The sequence below is a fragment of the Brassica rapa genome, chromosome A07 (assembly GCF_000309985.2).
Source record: "Brassica rapa cultivar Chiifu-401-42 chromosome A07, CAAS_Brap_v3.01, whole genome shotgun sequence".
In the NCBI taxonomy this organism is placed as follows: Eukaryota; Viridiplantae; Streptophyta; class Magnoliopsida; order Brassicales; family Brassicaceae; genus Brassica; species Brassica rapa.
This window is the reverse complement of record NC_024801.2, coordinates 17,561,455-17,583,634: the sequence shown is the minus strand read 5'-3', so window position 1 is coordinate 17,583,634 and position 22,180 is coordinate 17,561,455. Positions and strand designations below refer to the sequence as shown.

Genomic DNA, 22,180 nt, shown 5'->3' with positions numbered 1-22,180 from the left:
ATCCCTAAATATTATATGTAAGAACAAACGTATGTCAATCTTCATTTGCTAATGCTCGTTCCAACTGACATTATTTTGTTTATCACAGATATTCAATTGATATATATGCTGTTTTACTTTTCAATTAATTACACTTCTCATTTGTTATTTTATAACAACTTGACTCATAAATAGTAGATTTTGAACATTAAAAGATTACCAAATTTTATTACAAAACAAAATCAGTATAGAATAATTAGACAGTTAAAAATTAACTCATTTATTACCAAATTTAGAAGAAAAAAAATTTAACACATAAATATTCAAAAATACTTTAAATTTTAGAAATCATCATGAATATTCGAACATATAAATAAAACTTCGGAACAAACAATAAAATCGCAATATCATAAGAAAACAAATGAATTGCAAAAGATCTTTGCATGCTTTCATTGTGGTGTCAATCATTGGTTCATTATAATAATTTTTTTTGAACGACTGGTTCATTATAATTTTGATGTAAAATTTATTGATTTTATAATTAAATTTACTTTTTATTGATTGAAATATGGTTATGTGTATTGGTAATGATGTTTTTATTTAGTAAATAAAATTAAATGTTTTCTTAATTTGTGTATCCAAAGAAGTGACAATTAAAACAAAACGGAAGGAGAAATATTTTGTGTAAAACTAATTTTGTAAGACATGATTAAGAACCTCAGCATAAGACAAGTGTATTCGTTTAGACGGCAAATTGATAATAAACTATATTCTTCTTTGTTAGTGGTGTAGTCTCTCAAGTGGTAATATGTTTTTATAGTAATTAATTATATAAGTTAATAATGTTATAAAAATAAAACGTATAAAAATAATTTTGTAAGGCATGATTAGGAACCTCAGCATAAGACAGTTGTGTGTTCCCTTTAAAATACGTCTCGGCCTGATGTTTTCCTTATCCACAATATTAGAATATGATTCAGCATGCAAAAAGACTCAAGAAATGATGCATGCATCGTTGTCAATAATACACCCTCCATTGCTTGAGAGTTATGAGATTAAAAGAGAGACAGAGAGGAAGGGCCGAAGGGGAGTACTAAAGCAGCGGTTAATACCATAAACAAACAAAAACCCAAGGAAAAAAAGGTCATCTTCCTCTATCAGCCAACAATGGGGGTTAAAACGATCCAAAACCTCGTCTTCTCCATATCTTCCTCTTTTATCATTTCTTTATTTTATTATTCTTTCATTATTTATATAAACCCTAAGAGCACCATTAACCGGGGTCCTTAAGAGGGTTTTTAAAAATAATGAGGCATTTAATTAAATCAAAATTAAAGAAAATTGCTGTTATCGATCCTTAATATAGGATTTCTGTGACCGATTACAAAGGGGATTTCTAAGCCACGTGTCAGCAAACTAAATAATGAGGGTTTTTTTTTTCTCTCTCCTCTTCTCTTTCGTGCCTCGTCTTCTCTGTCTCCTCTTGTGTTCTCCGCGGGAAGACGATGGCTTTTTGTTCTCTCCTTCACACCTACAAGGTTCAAACGAAACCTTAAACTCCATCTCACTTCGTTAGGCCTCCTCTCTACCCGATAAATCTCTCTCTGTCTCCTTCTCCGTGGATCTCTCATTCGATCGGATGATCTCTCTCCTCCGTTGAGTTTCAGAACTTCTCTGTGGAGATCGATGGCCACATCCGCTCGAAAGTGAGTTTGATTGTATTTTTGAATTGGTTGGAGCTTGATTTAATAAAAGTGTTCTTTCTTGCAGTAAACCAAATGTAAATGTGGGAACAATTGGGAATGTAGAACATGGGAATACTACTTTAACTGCTGCAATCATAAAGGTGATTCCTTTTTTTTACATTGATGAGAGTTTTTTAATTGGGAGAACCTCTTTTTTTTTTTTTCTTAAGTTGAGATATGGATTCTACTTATTGTTTAGGTTCTTGCTGAAGAGGAAAAAGCTAAAGCTATTGCCTTTGATGAAATTGATAAAGCTCTCCAAGCCAATGCTTTTGCTCTAGACTGATTCGGATGGTCAATCTATGTTAAGATTTGATCTCGGCATGATCTTAATCGCAACCGATGAGTTCTCAGCGGGAAATAAACTTGGACAAGGTGGATTTGGATCATCTGTCTACAAGGTATGAACTTTTCATTGTAAAATATGTTTTCAAAACATCTATATTTTTTGATGATGAACACAAACGTTGGATACTTACTTGGGATGTGAGGTGTAGAATCATAGCAGGAGTTGCAAGAGGGCTTCTTTATCTCCATGAAGATTCTCAACTGAGGATTATTCATCGAGACTTAAAGGCTAGTATAGTTCTCTTAGACGCTGAGATGAACCCTAAAGTTGCAGACTTTGGGATGGCCAGGTTGTTTAACATGCATGAAACTCGTGGAAGTGGTCTTCTGGTCTTGTTATATTGTGTCACGTTAGTCTCGTGGTCTAATTTTGTTGTTTGTAGTGTCACGGAAGTCCTCGTCTTTGGTTTCGCAGATTTGTTTCATAAGCTACTTCGAGTTCTTACAGTGTCTGTTTTTCTCTTTTGCCAGGCTCATGTGCATGTTTGAGAGTTCTCAGTTCAAAGAAAACTTCTCCTTGTTTCAGCAACTAGTTGCAGATGGTGTCTTTGGGACATTATCACCATCTTCTGTTTCCTCTGTATCAAAGCTTGAAGAGTTTAAGACACTTGCAAAGCTTGCTTTATCTGACCCTAACAAATCCCGTTTATTGGAAAGCTATCAGATGCTCAAGGTTAACGTCATGTGCTCTTCTTGAACACACATAGTTTTCTAGTCTTGCGGCTTTGTTCACGTGAAACATTGCTTCAGGAACAGAGAAAAGAGATTTAAGACTCTGTTAATACAACATCAAGGGCCTCAAACCTGAATCTATCTGGTATTTCTCAGAACAAAGACTTAATATAAAATGTGGCCAAAAGAAATTTTCTGCATTAGAAATTGCTATCATTTGCCGGTACATAATATAAAAAAATGGAAAGGGTTTTATGTAAGGGGACTTTTTGGCGGTCATATACTATCTTTTTGTTAATACTACTAAACTTGGAGAACAAGAAAGTTGCGTTTCCTTCTAAGACTTTTTCTTGTGCTCAAAGATGAGATTCACGAGAACGTATTTCATAGTATTATGATACAATATGCATAAATATTTGAGTAAGTAATATTTCAATTATGCATAAATTTTTGTAGAACCCCTAATTAAGAAACTCCCAATAAAGCATAAAATCTATGGGTTTCTTAACTAAATTTCTTAACTAACTTTTATCCTTAAACTAATCACTAAGAAACCCAAATGGGGTTATAGCAATAATCATGCTCTAATGTCACCACTATTTTCACTACCCTGTTCATCAAATCTAATTTTATTTCTTCTTCAACTTCTTCAAACCTTTCCTAAAAACCACCACCCAAATGTTACGGAAACCCAAATCCATCAATACGCCCAGTCCAAAGGTAACCGGGGATCCTCTTTCACTGGCTGCTCCATCTTCATCTGGCTCGAGAATCCGCCATCGTTGCTCCACGACCCATCTGTTACGTTAATTAACCAAAACAAAACAAAACAAAACAATTTAGTCTAATGATCGTAAAGTTGATTACTTAAGTCAAATATAAAAATAATTCTGTTATACCATTTAGACTAGGCGACGACCGGACCGATGGCTGTACCACTCTAGCGGGAACCAAACTCGTCGCAAGCACTAAAATCCAAAGAGCAAACAACATTTTTCTCATCAAAACAAAAACAAAAAAATGTTGACAGTAAGGAATTGCAATCTTCTGAACTTACTGGGCTTCTGGCGAACCGCGGCAGTTACATGGTTAACACAACGGGGCAAGAAGACGCCGGTTCCGGTTGATCCACGTTTCCCGGTACGGTTTCCTACTGGAACATCACCCCTCTGAGGCTGATTAAACCATGCAGACGGCGACAAGTCCACAGAACCAGCAATTTTGTTGTTGCTGTTATTATTAGCTCCTAATCCTCTGCTCTGCTGCTGCATCAACTGGCGATGGTACTTCATCAACTGCTGCTGCTGCTGCTTTAGCTGCTGAAACTTCACCAATAAAACAAACATCACCACCAATATTCATCCAAAAATACTTAGCAAAAAAAAAAATATTCATCCAAAACTCAGAAAATAAATAAATCAAACGTTGAGATTGATTACGTGGATAGCTTGTAGCCTCTGGTACTGGAGAGTTTGGCGGTTATAGTAGCTAGAGCCGGCGTTAGTGATTTTAGCTGCGGCGAGGGTATATTTTCTGGGAAGATCGAGCAGTCCTCTGCCATTATGGTTGTTATAACCGTTGAGTTCCTCCGCCGGTGCGTAGTGCAGATCCCACGCCACCGTCTGAGAAGAAACTTGCGTCTGGCAGTTTTGTTTATTAGCGACAGTTAGAACTTAAAACGTCCCTCAAAGAAGTTAAGGATGATTCTATGTTGGACTTACCTTGGCGTCGTTCCCCGCCGGAAAAGCGTGGCTACCGAGATTTCCACCGGAGAAATCATCTTTCAGAGACGACTTAACCATTTTACTGGTCAATCCAGCTACGAGCTTCTCCTCCTCGTCATCGATTGGTTTAACGGTAGAGCCAAAATGACTCGACTCGTACGGGAACAAACAGTTTCCGAACCGATCGACCTTGTTCTCCTCCTCCACGAGGAAATCATCGTCGGTGAGAAGCTCCGGCGGAAGGGAGAACTCAGCGTCGTCGATTAAGCTAGTAGGCTCCATGGTGATCTTTTCACGAGTATCGATGAAGTGATATTTTTAAAAAAGCGGAGGAGGTTACTGCTTCGTTAAGTTTTTTTAATAATGAGTTTCAGGAGAGGTATTTGAAGGAGAAGGAAGACGACTGACTGGTGGTGGTGGGGGAGAGGTTTCCTCCTATCCACGCGCCTTTGGATTTCACGCGCATATGATGCAGCGTTGAGGGGACTGTGAGTGTGGGCCTATTAGTGGGCTACAACGAGGGGGGTAATGGCAAGTTAGTTAGTGGGACCTACTCTCGGAATATCTTTGAAGCGGGTTGACTGTAATTCTCTGTGGCACGTGCCTTCATTCAATTTACCAACTTACCCTCTGCAACTTGGGTTCCCAGATTCATGATGATTTTACCCTATAGTGTGTATTATACGTTTTTTTAATCCGGGTATAGTTTGTGTACCGATGTATTCTTTTCCATTTAAGGTACCCACACAAATCGCGTCTCTTCTTTGGGTACGTTGAACATTTACATGATTTGAATCATGATATAAAAATACGACACAAAAAACCAGTACTGTATGATAATGTCAGGGGCTATGAACGTAACTAGCAAAAGATATGGTGTCACACTCACACCACCACTAACCGTCGTGAAATGCGCATTTATTTACACTGATATGTAATGACGGTTTTGCCTATCGAGAGTTATAGATTTCCGGTGGGTTCTCTATAACGGTGCTGAAACCAGATTGGAAGTGGAACCAAACAGATTGATTCTTTCAACTGCCATGCACTACGGCGTGACGTGGTAAATAAACGTGTCATTATTTAATTAGTTGGGTGACATTGAGCCATGTCATGTCCATTTGGCAGAACGGGGAAGGGGATGTGATTCTTCGCATACAAGTTATTCCACCCTGTTTCCCACTACTTTAACCAAATCTCATTTGAGGGTAATTCAAAAGGAGTAATTCAAATTTTAGGAGTAAAAAACTAACGCACAAAGATCTCACCACTACACTCAGGAATTTAAAGTTTTCAGGCTATGGAGTGCATGCTACATTTATTGACTTGTAGATTTTTAGCACCTATTACAATGATTTAATTTCGATGATTCAAGATTTATGAGCATGGTCGAATTTTTTTTCACTGGACTGAAAAAGTTGTCAAGACTAAAGAACAGATTCTCCGATTTTCTGATTGTTTTTATTTTTCGTTCTGAAAATGTATCGTCTAATTCATTAGTTAAGATATCAAAATTTTTTCATATGGATATATATATATTACCATATCACTTCAAATTTGAGTACAACAGCTGTCTGAGGGAAAAAAAATCTCATTTACATTATATTTTTATGATAAAAGGTTTGATCTAAAACAAGTTTCGTAAAATGGTAAAAGATGATCATTAAAACGGGGAGGGATTAAAGTTTGGTCGACTACACATGAGATGTCTCTGAAAAAAGAACATGATATCTCACGAGGTTGAAAATTAAATGAAATATTCACTCACATACGCGTCTCTTATAAAACTAGAGATATTCCTAGCTTTATATCTTTATCATTCAAAATTAATCTCTATTCCTTTACATGTGTGTGATGTAGATTAGCTAATGAGTTATATAGTCCAGATACATTACTTAACAGTTTTGCATATTGTTTCATTCCTATAATAATTAAAGTTTAAAGGAGATGATGATGCATATCGGTTTATGCTCACGGGAGAATGAATGTTACCGTGATTAGCCAACCTCCAACAAACTTTTTGAAACTAAAGGACACATTTGCGCAAATGAAAAAGTGAAGCAAATCGAAGTTATATACAACATCGTTTTCTTTTCTACTTGTTTGACTTAGCACGATTTTTTATATTATAAAACATAAGTCAATTGGCATTTCTATGAGTGACATGTGTCATTCACTTATTTTTATGTAGTTTTTTAGAGTATTAGTTTTCTAAAAAAAAAATCAGCAAGCTATGGTTCTTGGCTTCTTGCGATCCTACTTTTATGAAAATGCAATTCTTAAATCTTTAGATTTCTGAGATAACTACCAGTCTACCACCACGTTCAAAACTGAATTATCATCTGCAATTCTATAAACGAATTTTTAGTTTCGTTTTCTTCTTCTTCAGTTTGCTTTCCGGGGGTTGGAGTGTAGCAAAAAGAAATCGGATGCAGGCTACCTTTTAATTCTAATTGAATACTTTATTCTTCTCAAGTAGATAATCTTTTTTATGATTCTTTTTTTTTTGTAAACTACTCTTTCTTATGATTCATCGTGAAGATGTCAGCTGAGTTCTTTCTATAGTTCTATTTCAGAGCGGTGAAAGGAAAATCAAAGCATTGTCAACAAGGTAATTCTTTCGAATAACCATTTAAAATTTTTATCACAAAAATAACCCTTAAAAAAGAAAATAACCAAAATAGTCTTTTTTATTTTAAAAATTTTAATATTTATTTTTTTACTTTTTAAAATTTGAAACCCTATCTTCAAAACTCCACCTATAAACTCTAAACCCTAACTCTAAATTAGTTAACCCAAGTGTAAAAATGAGTTTTTACCTAACTTATTTTGATCATTTTTTTTGTTGAGAGCTATTTTTGTGACAAAAACTTAAAAAAACCTATTGTAGGAAATTTTTCATAATTATATTATATAAAGTATTTTTGAGGTATATAGTTAAGTGTTTTAAAGCTTTTTCAATAATAAATTTTGTTTTATTATAGTTATAGAGCACACGAAAGGCTAGGTCATCTAACCATTGAAAAATGTGAAAATGGTGTATAGGTGCTGTTGGAAAAACTGAGAGCGAGGATGATATTATGGCTATAGTAGAAGAAATAAGTTTATGAAAGTGTATGAGCCTAATTAATTAGTTCAACAACATGTACATGGTAAAGGTAATAAAAATCAATTAAGGCTATTTGATTCTGTTTCATTCCAGACTAAATGAATAAATAAAATAAATATTATGCAATAAAAAATGGATCGATTGCAAAGCTATGAAATTAATTACTTTCTCAAAAAAAAAAGCTATCAATTTAATAACTTTGTTTTTGTTTCTTGCTAACAAGTTGATCAGAAGTTTTTTTTTTGAAAAAAAAACAAGTTGATCATATCATATATATAGAAATATAAAAAAAAAATTTAGTAAGTGCATATTTTATGGTTTTTGTGCAAGATCGTTTGTCATTATCTAAATAAACAGTTCACATTATTATATGGATATGTTCTATCTTAATATGAAGTTTTTTTGGTCAAATCTTAATATGAAGTTTTTTTTTAATGGCCTATGGAAGCTAAAACATAAATATATCCAACTTTAATTTTTTTTATTCCTTAATGTTTATATTTCCTTTTCAGAGTTGATATTATTGAATTCAAAATTTGAAGCACAAATATTTTCAAATTTAGAATGAAATGTATTAAGCACATTAATAATGCCCATGCATAGCATGGACCATAATCCTAGTAAAAAATAAACCACTAACTACACTAACAACTCAATTATTATTCGTTTTGAGGAAAGCTCAAATACTACTATTGGGCATGCTTTCCATTAGTGTGAAAGACTCCAACTCCATTATCGTTGGTTAACCTAAAATCAGAAAAGGCCCTTAAACTTGGTTTAATGATATGATTAAATAATTTTCCGTATTAACTAAAATAACTAGATTTCCACCCGCACAACCGTGCGGGTATGTATTTTCACATTTATATATGTAGACATTTGTTTTACATAATTATTATATATTTTTAATGTTACTCACATATTTAAATGTTTGTATAATTATGCCAAATATAATAATTTTATAGTTTTCATGATGTAAATTAAACTCATCACATATATATATATATGTTGCTTATTATATATTTGTCTTATTGAATTTGCGTTTGATTACTAAACTAAATTTTTTAATGCATGAAACAACATATATGAAAACAATTTTGTATTTAATTTATTTATAATCATGATCCGTAATTAAAATCGCTAGATTTTTTTAGTAATTTCTAATGTTTATTAACTTTATATAATAAATTACTGTATATTAAAAAGTTTAAGATAAGTTAAATTTTTATACATGTATTATATAGTTTACTAATATTAACCCGTTCTTCCAACATATTATATTTTAGCATAAATATTTTATATTTATGAAAATAAAATATGTTAACTTATCAATTTAAAATAATTTTATCATATTTTGTTCAGTATAACATTTCTATTTTAAAATGATAGATATTATTATAAAATTGATAAAATAGGATATAATTTTATTCTTTTAGTAACATTTCATTACTAATTACAAAATTAGTTGAAAATATTTATATTCAATTTATGACAATTAAGATCTTATTATAATCTTTTTCATGAGATTTGTTAGAATTTTAATTTTTTTTTAAATATAAAAGATATTATGATTAAAGTAGTTAAAAATATTATGTATATTAGCATTAGTGATATACATTTATTATAAAATTTAAATGATGGTCCAAATAAAAATATCACTCATAAAAAAATCATGATTTTTATTTTATTAGAAAACAAATTTGAAAAAATTAAAATAAATATAAATATTTATTTCTAACAAAATCTTTAAAAATTATTAGTAAATGTATTTGTGAAATTAATTAATTTTATTTTATTTAAATTTTCGTTTATAAACCAAAACTATATTCAATTTTAGTTTCTAATTATATTTTATGATAATTTAAATTAAAACTAACTAATTTTTGAAAGTAAATTTAAGAAAGATTCTAAGAAGATTTTAAAAAGATTTTGTTAGAACATTTTAAATATATTCATTTGTATTTCAAATAAAAAGATAAATATATTAAAAGATATAATAATAAACTTATGTAAAATATGATATTTTTTAGGAATGGTCCAAACTTAAAAAATCACACATGAAAAGAAGTCATGACTTCTGTTTTAATATATAAGATGGTATACAATAAAGACCTTAACTAAGTCCCAAACACACAGAATTGTGGATGGATCTTTATTACCGGCCAGAATACGTGCATTACATGCTTTCCTGTCTTTGTCTGTTAATATCAATTATAATAAAAATAAATATTTACTTCGATCTATCACATGAATAGCATATACTAGAAGTGTTTGCCTCAATCTATCAAATTTTTTGACACTGAATATTGCAACCGTTCATTGGTCTAGAGGCATAAAGTCTAAACACTATCTAACAAACTCAAAACCTTGCAATATAAAACCCGAGACTTTACAAATATTTTCTTGTGTCGATTTGAATATATTACATATATTATATAATAGCATTTTAGGGTATCAAAAATTGAGTAGTCAATACTTGGAAATGCATGTGTAAAATGGATACATATAATGCAAGTGATATATACGCAGAAATTCACCTTTGATTTAAATTCCATTTTGTCATCTACCAATCATCTATTAACAATTTAACAAACAATTTATCTAGTGACAAAAATGAAACAAGATATATTCCCTACAACTCAGGGTGATTTACATATTTTCAATTCCGTTTGTCATTTTCAAATTTAGTATTAGTCACTTCTTTGACATTATTCTTTTTTGTCAAGTTCAATTACAACTCAGGGTGATTTACATATTTTCAATTCTTAAAACTATTTGAAAATATTAAAATAATTTCGTTTTTTCCTGAATTGATATCTTCGAATTTAGGCCAACTAAACGAAAACCTCATTTTTTCTTTAGTCTTCAGCACTTGGATTAGATAACTAATTTGTGACATAATCTTAGAGCATATCTGCTAATCATGTGTTGGCAACAAATTAAATTAAAATCAGATTTTTTAAAAAAGTAAATTAAAATCAGATTAGAAATGTAAATGGAGAAAAAATATTTTCTCATTTCTTTATGATTTGTTAAACAGTTTGGTGGATATAGCTTTTCATTAAAATATCCAATAAAGGCCCGTATATGAGATACACATGAAAATAAAATTTTCTTATTTCGACTAGCGGCTATCTATTTGTTTTCTAAAGGACTAGTGGCTATCTATATAACTAGTTCACGCTGAAGGTGTTGGAGCTCTGTCGGATGTACTGAGATAATTGGGAGGCTGGAGGCTACATGAGATGCTAATCAACGGCTCAAGAATGATGCTGTGGAACAGGTCGTGCCGATGTCAAATTCGACTCTATTCTCAAAAGTATAAAGAAGATATTAGCGCATCAAGTGAGAGATATGAAGCTATCTATATGACTATATCTTGGCCAATTACTAGAGTTGTGACAGAATCTATATGAATAGTTAGAATGCTAACACATCGACTCATGTATTTTGAGTAAAAGTTACCAAATGGCTTTCCGGTATTATGACATTGATTGTTTGTGATTTTTGCTTTAGTTTTTGGTTTTTGTTTTTGCAAAAACCATTTTTCATCCAATCAAGTTTTAGTTTTTAATTTTTGTTTTTGTAGAAACCATTTGATTTGCCAATCAAGATTTCTAATAAATAGATTCCCTAATATTTAGGGAAACTAGTTTTTGAAAAGTTTAACCAATTTGTGAAGAAAAACCAAAAACCAACTTTTATGAGCTTTTAAAAGGAAAAACGAATTTTGATTTTTCTTGATAGAAACTACAACATTTAATTAATTAATAATTAATAAATAACATTTTCATAAAGATAAATAATCATACAATTTTTGGTACATTAGCTATAATTTAAACAATAATGTGATATAACTTATTTGTGTTTAATATCTGTAAAATAAATTTATATAGTTTATAAATAATATTAATTAATTTTAAAACTTAGTTATTAATTTCTCTATATAAAATAATAGAATAATTTTAATAATTACTAGTCACATTAAAAATAACAAAAATTATAAAAACAGAATATGTTTTAGTAATACAATATATTATAAAATTAAAAATAATTTATATAAGAAAAAATTCAAAGTAGTTTCAAACTTTTAAATATTAATATGTTATTATATTTTAATTTAAAATAATTATTACAATATTTTGATAATTTTAATTGTAAATATAAATATTTATTTCTATTTTGTTGTATTATTTCAAAGTAACTCATTAATTAATTTTTGCAAAAATAAAAAAAATATTGCAAAACCAAAAACCAAAATCTAAATCTAAAAACCAAAAACCAAAAGCTGAAAACCAAAAACCAAAATCTAAAAACCAAAAACTAAAATCAAAAAACCAAAAACTAAAACTAAAAACTATTGAAACAATCATCACCTAGTATAAAAATCGTGGGACTTAGTTCTTGTATAATTTCATATACATGCATGTTTTAAAGAAAAAAAATACATTTTCATATTTGTAATATATATTTTTAACTAATAATAATTAACTGTAATTTTTTAAAAATAACTGTATTTACTAAATTTTTAGTTCAGAATTATATGAAATACATGATCAGAAAAAAATTATCATTTAATACTATATTTTATTAATATATGTGAAAATTTAAAATATGTATTATTTTGAAACAAAAAAAAGATTACTCTGACATTTTGACTGAAAAATATATTTATGTCATTAATAACTATAACTATTTAGTCAATAGTAATTTAGATAAAATTAACACATTTAGCAGTTAGTATTAATTTTTAAATCGATACAAATTATATTTAAATTTAAAATAATATTTTTGACTAATAAAAAGTGTCAAAATGCAGTCCACTTGTTATGAACCACACGGAGTATATTCAAACAATCTGCTAAACTTTAATTTTATATTAAAGTTATTAAAGTTTTGTTACTTAGTATTTAAGACAACATCTAAACTATTAGCAATTTAAGTTTATTCATTAATAGAAAAATCTCATACCACCGTACGATGTTGAAATTGGACGGTTTAGATGAAACCAATGGATCCCACAGATGAAACTTCGTCGAAACTTCATTCTTTGTCTTTGTCTCTGCTTTATTCAAACCCTATAACTTTAACATTCGTAGCTAGAAAGCTACATTCTCACAACTCTTCACCATCTCTCTCTGTAAAAATCTGAACAAAAGTCTTTCCAAGTTCGATCAAGAAAACCAAGAACGATGCCTAAAGACAGGAAGATCGGAATCGCGATGGATTTCTCAGAGAGCAGCAAGAACGCACTCAAATGGGCCATCGAGAACTTAGCTGACAAAGGAGACACACTTTACATCATCCACACACTACCAACCTCTGAAGCTGAATCTCGTAACGCCCTCTGGCTCGAATCCGGTTCTCGTAAGTCTCTTTTAATCCGGTTTTGGAAATTTTGAAATCGAAATATCGGTTTAATCCTTTTAACTTGGTGATGCAGCTCTCATACCGTTGGCTGAGTTTAGGGAACCGAAGATCATGGAGAACTACGGTGTCAAGATCGACATCGCATGTCTTGACATGCTCGACACTGGTTCAAGGAAGAAAGAGGTTTTTAAATAGATAATTACACTACTTGATCTTTATCAAAATACATTTTTGCGACGTATTAATTACCGGTTTGGTTATAATAGGTGCATGTAGTGACAAAACTATACTGGGGAGATGCAAGAGAGAAGCTTGTTGATGCTGTTAAAGAACTCAAACTTGATTCTATTGTCATGGGAAGCAGAGGACTCAGTGCCCTTCAAAGGTTTCTCTTCACCTCTTTTAATTCATAAATTCCATTTCACTTTTTGGAAAACTTAATGTTTTATTTTTATTTAAAAACCTAATATTTTTAATTTCATTTCACTTCATAAGATCATAGAAAAATGATAATTAGTTATGTGTTTAAAGTTTAGCTTTGAAAGTTTCGTCTTTATTTGTTATCTTTTCTTTGAACACAGAACAACTATCTTTATCTGTTATCTAAGAAACATTCTATTTAGATTTTTTTAGAGAACCTAATCAATGGTTAACACTTGCACGCAAGCCACAAAAAGTCAAAAATCACAGGTTACACGTTTTTTTAAGGGCTTCCTTGCTAAATAATCAAAATGGAAATGGAAATTGGATAAGGTTGAGAGAAATAGGAAGAAAAAGTAGGAGAGAGAATATGGTTTGGTGGTTAGTGAATTTGTGTTTTTTTTGGTTAGTAGGCCAAGTTTCCTTTTTTTACATATCTGTCTGACGTTTATCAATATTTAACCTTTATTTGTTAATTAAAACTGTTAATTTTTTTTTTGCAAATGCGTGATGAGATTATTTCCGTCGTGTAAATGGCTAATTTAGTTCAAATATTGAAACAGGATAATAATGGGAAGCGTGAGCAGCTTTGTGATCGACCACGCGCCGTGCCCTGTCACCATTGTCAAGGATAACTAAAAAGAGATTCTTTATCTCATATGTTTCGCCAAAAATAATGTCGCAATTTATGTTTTTAATAAAAGAACCTTTTTTCTTGGCTGTGTTTGTTCTATTTAAAATAATATTAATATTTGAAATCCCATAGTAGTTGTCGATATACACAAACAAAAAAAACACAGAGATTTTTATTAGATTTCTTTTTGGTGTCTTTCCTAATAATAATATCAAGTATTTTTGGTGGTTGACAAAAAATCAAGTATTTTGGTGTCTTTTGCTGGGACCACTCCATGTGATGTTCACATGAACATGCGGTGGGATCGGCTAAACAGTTTGTATAAAATCCAAAATAGTTTAAATTAGCTCGTGCTAGAGATACAAGAACTTGATGGAGACAAATATTAGAATATTTTACAAGGAAAAAATCCAAATTTTATAAAAAATGCAGAGAGAAATAATAATTTCTTTATATAGAAATACCAAATTTTGAACTGTATCGAAAAACATATGTTCTAGATTCCATAACTAATAACAAAAATTGCTTTGGCCTTGCAACGGATTCTATTTAGGGATATATATTCCATATCAAGAATTTTAAAAAACATTAAATAATATATAAAAAGTTATGATCAATCTACTAATTGTTAATTAGTTTTAAGTTTAAATTCTATAATTAAATCCAAATCTAATATGGTATCAGAGTCCAGATCCTAAATACCATAAATTCTTAATTAAAATTAAAATTAACTTTTCCGACCGGGTATAAATGTCATGATTAATCTTTCTAACCATATATAAAAGTTGTATTAAACTCGCTCGATCAAGTATAAATGTCCTAAAGTTCCAAGATTTATGGCCGATAAGAACCATCATCTCGAAGAATGATATTAGGGATATATATCACACATCAAAAATTTTAAGAAACATTAAGTAATATATAAAAAATTATGACAAATCCACTAATCATCAATTAGTTTTAAGTTAACAGATTCCAAATTATAAATAAATGGGACTTGCAAAAAATAAAAACATTTTCTAACTTAGATGAAGAGAAAAAATACAAATAAAAATTTGATCAAAAAAAAATACAAATAAATTAGGCGGAAGCAAATGAGGTACCGAGGGAGAAAGAAGCTGGCCATATTCTTGTCAATGGGCTAGTTTATTGCTTAATCTATCATGCTCTAGAAATAATAACAGACTACTGTCTGCAAGACTGATATTGTCACCTGATCGTAGGCAAAAGATAATTCTAGTCTAGTGGGAAACGAATGAAGAAGAAGATAGCTTTGAGTTATAGCTTAACTACTGGTTTTTTCGTCCTAAGGATGTTATTTGTTGGATTACTGGTTTGTGTATATTTGTGGATTGGTATTAGACATTGTTGTTTGGTTTTCGATTCATTTCTATTTCTTTTTCTATTTTCAATTTCTTGCTTATAGAGATATAGAAACCATTTAGTTAATAATGAAATTTTATTCGGATTTTGTTCATGTATTTTTTTTTAATTCAGTTTGGATAAGAAAGTTAAGGTTAATATATATATATATATATATATATATATATATATATATATATATATATATGATAAATATTCTGGTTACTACGAATTCCAATTCGAGTAAATTGGATAATAATTGTTTATTTATTTACTTTTTAATTGGTGATGTTTGTTGTTATATCTAAAGGTTGGTTGTCGTAGTTATACGTGTAATAGTTCACAAGTACTCATAAATAATTTACAAATACTTATAAATATCAAGTAATAGAACGAGACAAATAACTTGCAAACAATTTATTTTTGATTAAATATTCGAAATAACAAATATTCTTTTTTAATAAGTCAAGTACAAATCTAATATTTTATTACTCGTACAAAGCAAGTCATGTAACAAATATGCGCTATTTTGTCAAGTAACAAATACGCGCAAAATAGTGAGTACCAGTCCATTCTAAAAATTATTTTGTTTTCTCAACGAAAAGAGAATAACCACAGCATACTTCATGTTATCTGCAAAAATTTGTTCGGAACTGCATCGTGTTAAAGCCCATAAAAGAAAAAAGTCACTCCTAACTAGAAGTTTGAGCCTTCTGGATTCAAGATCAGAACCAAGCTTGTAAACCTCAATAACTCTTGCCCATAGTACAAGAACGAAAGAGGAAGCTATTGAAACGAAGCAACAAAAATTGAGAAACCTAAATGTCAGAGTACCTTTAAATGGAAATCTAACAGTGAAACACACATTAGAAGCAACATAATCTCATAAAACAAGAAACAAGAGACATCAAAAGCAAAATAAGGAACAACTTTATTTATATATATATACTTTCAAAGTTATAAAACACAACCAACTGCGGAATAAAAAAACCAAAGAAAGAAATTTCGGACAAAAAGCAAAGCAAACTAGATCCTATTATTGTCTGCACGTAGAAACTACCGCGGACTCATAACACACAGACATGAAGTTGGTCATGACCACTGTTTCTTTTGAAGATGGCTTTACTTTAGACTATATATAATCTGAACCAAAACCGCGGGGAAAATGCTCAAGATCAGGATGAATATCTCCCGGCCTCCTTGGAGGTTGCCTATCAAGATTATGACAAACAAGCGTCAGATAACAGATTTTGATTGCGGAGTTTCTGTTCGGTTTAGCAATTAACCACTTACCTTCCTAACCGGCCTGGCTCAAAACCGGGGCCGATAGGATCATAACGAGCACCAGGAGGTGGAACACCCCTGTCAAAAGCAAAAGAAGTCCCTGGTTAATTTGTCAGAAACAACTGAAAGCTTTTCTTGTGTTCAACTATGTAAGAGAAAAAGATGCAAGAAAGAAAGTGAGATCTTACGGTTGCGGCGGTCCCATGAAGCCAGGTTGATGATCACCAACTCCAGGGAACATGCGAGGATCGTTCGGTCCCACAAGCATGCTTCCATCCCCAAAACCACGCCTGACCGGGTATACTCCAGCACCTGGGCCAGGGATGAGATCGCTGTAACCTGGACCGGGTATCGGAGGAACTACCACCCTAACAAGTAAAATAAAAAAGCAACAAGTTTTAATTTTCTAAATATGTTATAAGAAAACAGTCATGACATAATGAAAAAAACTAAGCAGCAGAAGTGGTCAATGTATTATTACCCTGAGGGGTGAATCTGAGGGCCTAATGGAACAGGCCTTCTAACGTAATATCCAGACTCACGCTCTTCATTTGTCACCGAACTGCAAGCAACCAATGATATAATCATTCTGGTCCAACAACTAACGAATGCTTCCAAAAATACGAAGTTTCACGATGAGAAGAAAACTATATAACAAGAGCTTATGAACAAGGGGATGATTGATTACCTGGACTGAGTCCTAGGACGAACAGGTTTAAGCCCTTCATCAACCTTGTACAGAATCTGATTCTGCAAATCAGTGACTAACTTCCCCAGATTCTTAAACTCTGCATCGTAGTCACCTTCCTCTCTCGACTCAGCAACATAGTTCCCAACACTGCCAAAAACAAAACAAAAAACTTTCAGAACCATAAGAATAGATCCACCACAAATAAGAGAGTACACATACTCAATCTCGAGATGAGCAGGCTCTCCTTTTCCACCTTCAGCTACAGCATCAACAAGAAGCTTATCATCGATCTCCAAACACTTAACCAGAATCTTCTTCGATCCTTTCTTCGCATACACAAACGCGTACTCCTCGAACTCGTTCCACCCCTCGATCCCAACCTCGCCTAGACTCACAAACACACAATCATAAACCCTAGTTTAAAACTTCTAGAAGAAACCATAAACTAAACGAACCTTGAGAAGGAGAGGAAGAAAGAGCGTCTTCGGCGAACGCAGGCCTTCCGGTGGCAACGAGCTTGTAACCGGAGGCGATGAAGGAAGCGTGAACTACGAAGGCGATCTTGTCACGGTTGTTGCGAAACTGTGGCCGAGAGGATCTGATCACGAGCATCACCGTATCTGAATTCGCCATCGATTCGGTCGGAAAGTTCGAGTGTTCTGTTGTTCCTTTATTAGCAAATCGATATCCTTTTGTGTTTTGACTTGTCGGAGAGGTTTTCTCTTTCTAAATATTATAAAGATATTGGGCCTACGGCCCCATAGAGATGTTGGGCCTGAGGCCCTAAAGTGATATAAATATTGAGCCTACCTCGAAACAGAATCGGACTCGCCAAGACTAAAAAGTAAGGAAAAAACATAATATTGCACCAGCCGGAAATCGAACCCGGGTCTGTACCGTGGCAGGGTACTATTCTACCACTAGACCACTGGTGCTTGATGAGTCAATTCATTTCAAAACATTTTGCTAACGATAACTTAAGTAGCTATTACAGACCGTTTTTGGCTAGTGTTATCGATATGGCAAATCTAATGTTATTAGTTCTGTCACTTTAAAATCCAATTTCAAATTTGTTGTTTTTGGTTCTGTGGTTTTTAAACAAATTTTAGAATTATGTGTTATTCAATAATATGAATTTGTTTAAAGATTTGAATTAGATTTGGATTTGAGTGAATTTGTAGATATTTTTTAAGAGTAAAATACAAAGGAGTAAATATTGAGTTGAAACTTGTTATTTTGAAGGATTTGTATTATTCATAATTTTTATATTTATTTTTTCTTAATAAACTTCAGTTGACATTCACTGTATTATTCTGTTAAAATTTCGGCAAGTAAGTGAAGTCTCCGGATTACACTTAACTATTTCAAAAGAGGTGGAAGCAAAACGTGTCTTTCATGCAAACATTATGAATTAGTTATCATATTATTGTGTGATTCAAATAATAGAAGCCATATATTAAGAAGAAACACTATCAAAGTAGCAATGTGTTCACACTTGTTTTGATAGGTTCTTAAGCTCCTTTTGTCAAATTTGTACATTATCAAACATGAATCTTGAATTTTTTGGACAACAAAAAACCTCGGAAAAAATAAATAAATATACCATTAGCATAAAGATGATGAATTTGATGTTGTATTACTTATTCGTGCTATTAATTTTCTGTCGGAGTATATGTTTGAAAAAGCGATAATTAGAATTTTAATTGCAAATCCATTTGTTTGATTTATAATAATTTACTTCTTTTGATTTTGAAATCTATTTGTTTGATTTAAAATAGTTTACTTCTTTTGATTTTGAAATCTATTTGTTTGATTTAAAATCAAAATATTTGACAAAGATTTGGGATGTTATTCAATCAGTGATTTAAAATCAATTATTAATGTTTTGTAATCGATCAATTTTAAAAAATTTGAGATAGCTTAAATTGAAAAATTCTAAAATTTCTGAAGTATGCTTTGGATTTGAGTTCACTCATTTATACATGAGATTAAATAACAAATGATTTTAAATTAATTTAAAATACAAAGAATATTAAAATTTTGAAAGTTGAGTAATATTTAATTTTAAAAACTGGATTTAAATCATTTATTGAATAACATTATATTTTAAAATAAAATTTAAAATCATAATTTGAATAACAATAGATTGTGTTTAGATTTAAACTCTATTAAAATACATGATTGAACAAGTTAAAAAAAAATTCTAAATCCATTAAAGTACTAGAACCAATAACCCCCACATGGATTAAAGGTTCATTTTCTCTAATAATCTTATAGAAATTTTGATATCAAGTAATTGCTATTATCAGTACTAATATTTTGTTGATCCACACATTCGTTTACGTTAACAAGAGCGCTAAGTGTATTCGTTAGGAATATAAAAACATTAAGATTTTAGTTTAGTAAGTCATGCCAAATTACTTGTCGACCGGTTCCGTTTGTACTTAGACTTTGTAAGGTAATGATGATGTATTTTGACTATATCAACCAAATGCTTTTTGGTGCTTCAATATGGTTATATGACATGTGTTTCTTATGATCCATTTCATTTATACTATGTATTTATGTTTTCGTCAGTGCATAGCATAACATAAGACCACTTAGTGGAAAAAAAGTTTAGTTGTATTTTCAATCAAATATCATGTGAAATCTGATCTCTTCATCTCTCTTTCTCAAACATCATTTTCAAACAAGAAAAAAATGAAGACTTTAAAGAGCACTTGATTAAGATCAGGAAGGAAAACGGCTTGTCAATGAAAGAAGAGCATACTATAAGTTAACTTGTAAATTCCCAAAACAAAAGAAAATAATGCACGGTCATCATCTGTTGTTTATTCTTCGCTAGGACAAAATGGTATCGATTCTTGACAAAGACCTTAACAAGACTTTTTGTGTGAAAGCATGCATGCACTATATGTACTTGATTGATGAATTTCCCTTGGCCGAGTAATCTTATTGTTGTTCCTATCGCTAAAGCATAATCAGTTTGTTGTATGTGGTGGTGATATAAAGGACTTGAAATTCAGATGGTTGATTTTTCGACACCCGCAAATTGATAAGTTAGCTGACGATGGGCATTTAAATTCTAGTGAACCTCATGATTGATTATGAAGAAGAAAATTAAGAGATGTGATATTTTGTTTACGAGTAGCACTCACCCAAAACGAAGCATTGACTAAATTCACTTATTCGGTTCCACCGTCTTTTGTAGACACTATATATATATAAAGCATGGTGTAAGACTAAGAGGGTATCTGACCCTCGATCCAACCGTGAATTTTTTTTTTTTTTGGGGCAACTATCCAACCGTGATTAAAAGAAGGGTATTGGGAGTTTTTTTTTTCAGTTGTTCAATTTTTATTTATGTATTATATAAACTGATTATGATATATGGTTTTTATTTTATTATTGATTACTAATAAATATCAAAAAAACATTTAATACGTTAATACTTTAATACGAAATATATTAGAAAATTTATTTTGGTTAAGATTCAATTAAAAAAATCTATAATTTAAATTAGAAAAAAGACAAACATATTTAAATATATGTTTAATAAATATCTCAATGGCATGTCATTGTAAATAAGTGGTAAAACTAAGGAGTAATCTAATTTTGTTTTGTTTTAATAGATTAGATTTTGTACTTTTATTTTAGTAGATTAAATTATAAATTTTTGAGATGGAAATATAAAAAATTATAATTGAAAAATTGTGTAAAACTATAATGAGTTCGAGGTGAAATGAAATTGGTAATAAGCGCACAAATTTCAAGATGGAATAAAGAATGAGAGAAGTTTAGGTCAGCTCCAAGCGAACGGCATTACGGTAAAATAATGTTAAATTTAACGATTTCTCTCTTCAACCAGACTGTAAAAGTGACGGTATAATAGTGTAATTATCTTTCTTGCTACAGTGTCACGTTATATTTGGTGATGTACTGTAGCAATAGCAAAACTTTTTTAAATTTTTTTTAAAAATCAAAACTGTTTGTTTAAATATTATAATTCATTACATTTGATTTATACTACCTTTTTATACCTGCATCAGTTATTTTAAATAAAAATAAATATACCGTAATTATTTTGTTATCTTCTAAATGTAATCATATAAAATATTAATTTATATGAAAACATATATAAACTATTTAAATACATAACAAATTTTAATTTAAACACCGAAAAATTAATTATGAAATTAAAAATAATGTTTAATATAATATTTTGTTATATAGTATATCTATATCTGAAAATTATTAATATTTTAATATAATATTTCTTTATATAATATATTTATTTAATAATTAGTATTAATCAAAAATATTAAAAATAAAAGAATCTTAATTAATAATATAATAATAAAAAATATTCCTTTTAGTATAATATTTAGTGTTATGGTTGGAGACTCAAAACAATTTAGTGCTAAAATTACATTAAAATAGTGTGATTTTGACACTAAAATAGTATCATAGGTTAGAGATGCTCTTATAATGTTGTTTCCTGCATTGCACTCGGGATTCAAGTTGTTTGCATATTTGTTTTTTTTTTTTTTTTTTTTTGTAACTGATTGCATATTTGTTTTGAGACCAAGTTATAGCATAGTTGGTTTGAAAACAAATATAGTGTTTAAAAGATTGAATTTTGCTACGAGTTCCTATGAGAAAATACCCTTTCGTTTCTCCTTTAGAACTCTAACTCAAAATATAGATAACATAGTTGTCCAAAAAGACCATTAAAATGGTTCATACACAAGGATATGACAAGTATAAATAGAGAAATCGTCCAGATTGTAAGATATATGTCATTCCTCAAAAAGATATTTAGTATTAATGTCGATTTTTTCA

At 30.6% G+C, this 22,180-nt stretch overlaps 4 protein-coding genes and 1 non-coding gene across 13 annotated transcripts; 2 read left to right on the top strand and 3 right to left on the bottom strand.

The window, feature by feature from the left end:
- Positions 1-954: 954 nt before the first annotated feature.
- On the bottom strand, positions 955-7,202 carry LOC103829958. Of its 3 annotated transcripts, XR_004449083.1 has the most exons (6): positions 4,466-7,196; positions 4,184-4,384; positions 3,802-4,069; positions 3,644-3,712; positions 3,333-3,542; positions 955-1,244 (listed from the first exon to the last, which is right to left on the bottom strand). XR_004449083.1 is itself a non-coding variant. In XM_009105644.3 (5 exons), the coding sequence occupies exons 1-5, from the start codon at positions 4,748-4,750 to the stop codon at positions 3,445-3,447; spliced, it is 915 nt and encodes a 304-aa protein (XP_009103892.1). In that variant the 5' UTR covers positions 4,751-7,202; the 3' UTR covers positions 3,106-3,444. The 3 variants fall into 3 exon arrangements, 2 of the variants coding, with proteins under 2 accessions (XP_009103892.1, XP_009103891.1); XM_009105644.3 differs by lacking the exon at positions 955-1,244 and having other exon boundaries at positions 3,106-3,542; positions 3,802-4,063; positions 4,466-7,202; XM_009105643.3 differs by lacking the exon at positions 955-1,244 and having other exon boundaries at positions 3,106-3,542.
- On the top strand, positions 1,262-3,061 carry LOC103829959 (cysteine-rich receptor-like protein kinase 38). Of its 7 annotated transcripts, none has more exons than XM_033274548.1 (5): positions 1,262-1,685; positions 1,750-1,825; positions 1,924-2,422; positions 2,544-2,745; positions 2,823-3,061. In XM_033274548.1, exons 3-5 carry the CDS (start codon positions 2,067-2,069, stop codon positions 2,841-2,843), a joined length of 579 nt encoding a protein of 192 aa, XP_033130439.1. In that variant the 5' UTR covers positions 1,262-1,685; positions 1,750-1,825; positions 1,924-2,066; the 3' UTR covers positions 2,844-3,061. The 7 variants fall into 7 exon arrangements, 6 of the variants coding, with proteins under 6 accessions (XP_033130439.1, XP_018508307.1, XP_033130440.1 ...); XM_018652791.2 differs by having other exon boundaries at positions 1,264-1,685; positions 1,924-2,362; XM_033274549.1 differs by having other exon boundaries at positions 1,264-1,685; positions 1,924-2,125; positions 2,222-2,422; positions 2,544-3,047.
- Positions 7,203-12,769: 5,567 nt separating the features above from the next.
- Positions 12,770-14,006, top strand: LOC103829957 (uncharacterized protein C167.05-like). The gene is made up of 4 exons (NM_001302024.1): positions 12,770-12,944; positions 13,021-13,130; positions 13,214-13,332; positions 13,931-14,006. Exons 1-4 carry the CDS (start codon positions 12,770-12,772, stop codon positions 14,004-14,006), a joined length of 480 nt encoding a protein of 159 aa, NP_001288953.1.
- Positions 14,007-16,274: 2,268 nt separating this feature from the next.
- On the bottom strand, positions 16,275-18,058 carry LOC103829956 (probable proteasome inhibitor). The gene is made up of 7 exons (XM_009105641.2): positions 17,794-18,058; positions 17,558-17,723; positions 17,336-17,485; positions 17,129-17,209; positions 16,836-17,015; positions 16,657-16,725; positions 16,275-16,574 (listed from the first exon to the last, which is right to left on the bottom strand). The coding sequence occupies exons 1-7, from the start codon at positions 17,969-17,971 to the stop codon at positions 16,496-16,498; spliced, it is 903 nt and encodes a 300-aa protein (XP_009103889.1). The 5' UTR covers positions 17,972-18,058; the 3' UTR covers positions 16,275-16,495.
- Positions 18,059-18,202: 144 nt separating this feature from the next.
- Positions 18,203-18,273, bottom strand: TRNAG-GCC. The gene has a single exon. It is a non-coding gene; the product is annotated as a tRNA-Gly (tRNA).
- Between the last annotated feature and the right edge of the window lie 3,907 nt (positions 18,274-22,180).

Bases quoted from the DNA above. Each gene is read 5' to 3' on its own strand.
- LOC103829959 (XM_033274547.1), top strand. From the start codon at position 2,067: ATGAGTTCTCAGCGGGAAATAAACTTGGACAAGGTGGATTTGGATCAT. The intron at 2,423-2,543 runs GTTAGTCTCGTG...CTCTTTTGCCAG, and splicing joins GTCTTGTTATATTGTGTCAC to GCTCATGTGCATGTTTGAGA.
- LOC103829958 (XM_009105643.3), bottom strand. From the start codon at position 4,750: ATGGAGCCTACTAGCTTAATCGACGACGCTGAGTTCTCCCTTCCGCCG. The intron at 3,713-3,801 runs GTAAGTTCAGAA...TTTGGATTTTAG, and splicing joins CGCGGTTCGCCAGAAGCCCA to TGCTTGCGACGAGTTTGGTT. The intron at 3,543-3,643 runs GTATAACAGAAT...TTAACGTAACAG, and splicing joins GTCGTCGCCTAGTCTAAATG to ATGGGTCGTGGAGCAACGAT.
- LOC103829957 (NM_001302024.1), top strand. From the start codon at position 12,770: ATGCCTAAAGACAGGAAGATCGGAATCGCGATGGATTTCTCAGAGAGC. The intron at 12,945-13,020 runs GTAAGTCTCTTT...TTGGTGATGCAG, and splicing joins CTGGCTCGAATCCGGTTCTC to CTCTCATACCGTTGGCTGAG. The intron at 13,333-13,930 runs GTTTCTCTTCAC...ATATTGAAACAG, and splicing joins GGACTCAGTGCCCTTCAAAG to GATAATAATGGGAAGCGTGA.
- LOC103829956 (XM_009105641.2), bottom strand. From the start codon at position 17,971: ATGGCGAATTCAGATACGGTGATGCTCGTGATCAGATCCTCTCGGCCA. The intron at 17,724-17,793 runs GTTCGTTTAGTT...TTGTGAGTCTAG, and splicing joins TTCTTCCTCTCCTTCTCAAG to GCGAGGTTGGGATCGAGGGG. The intron at 16,726-16,835 runs GTAAGATCTCAC...TGCTTTTGACAG, and splicing joins TTCATGGGACCGCCGCAACC to GGGTGTTCCACCTCCTGGTG.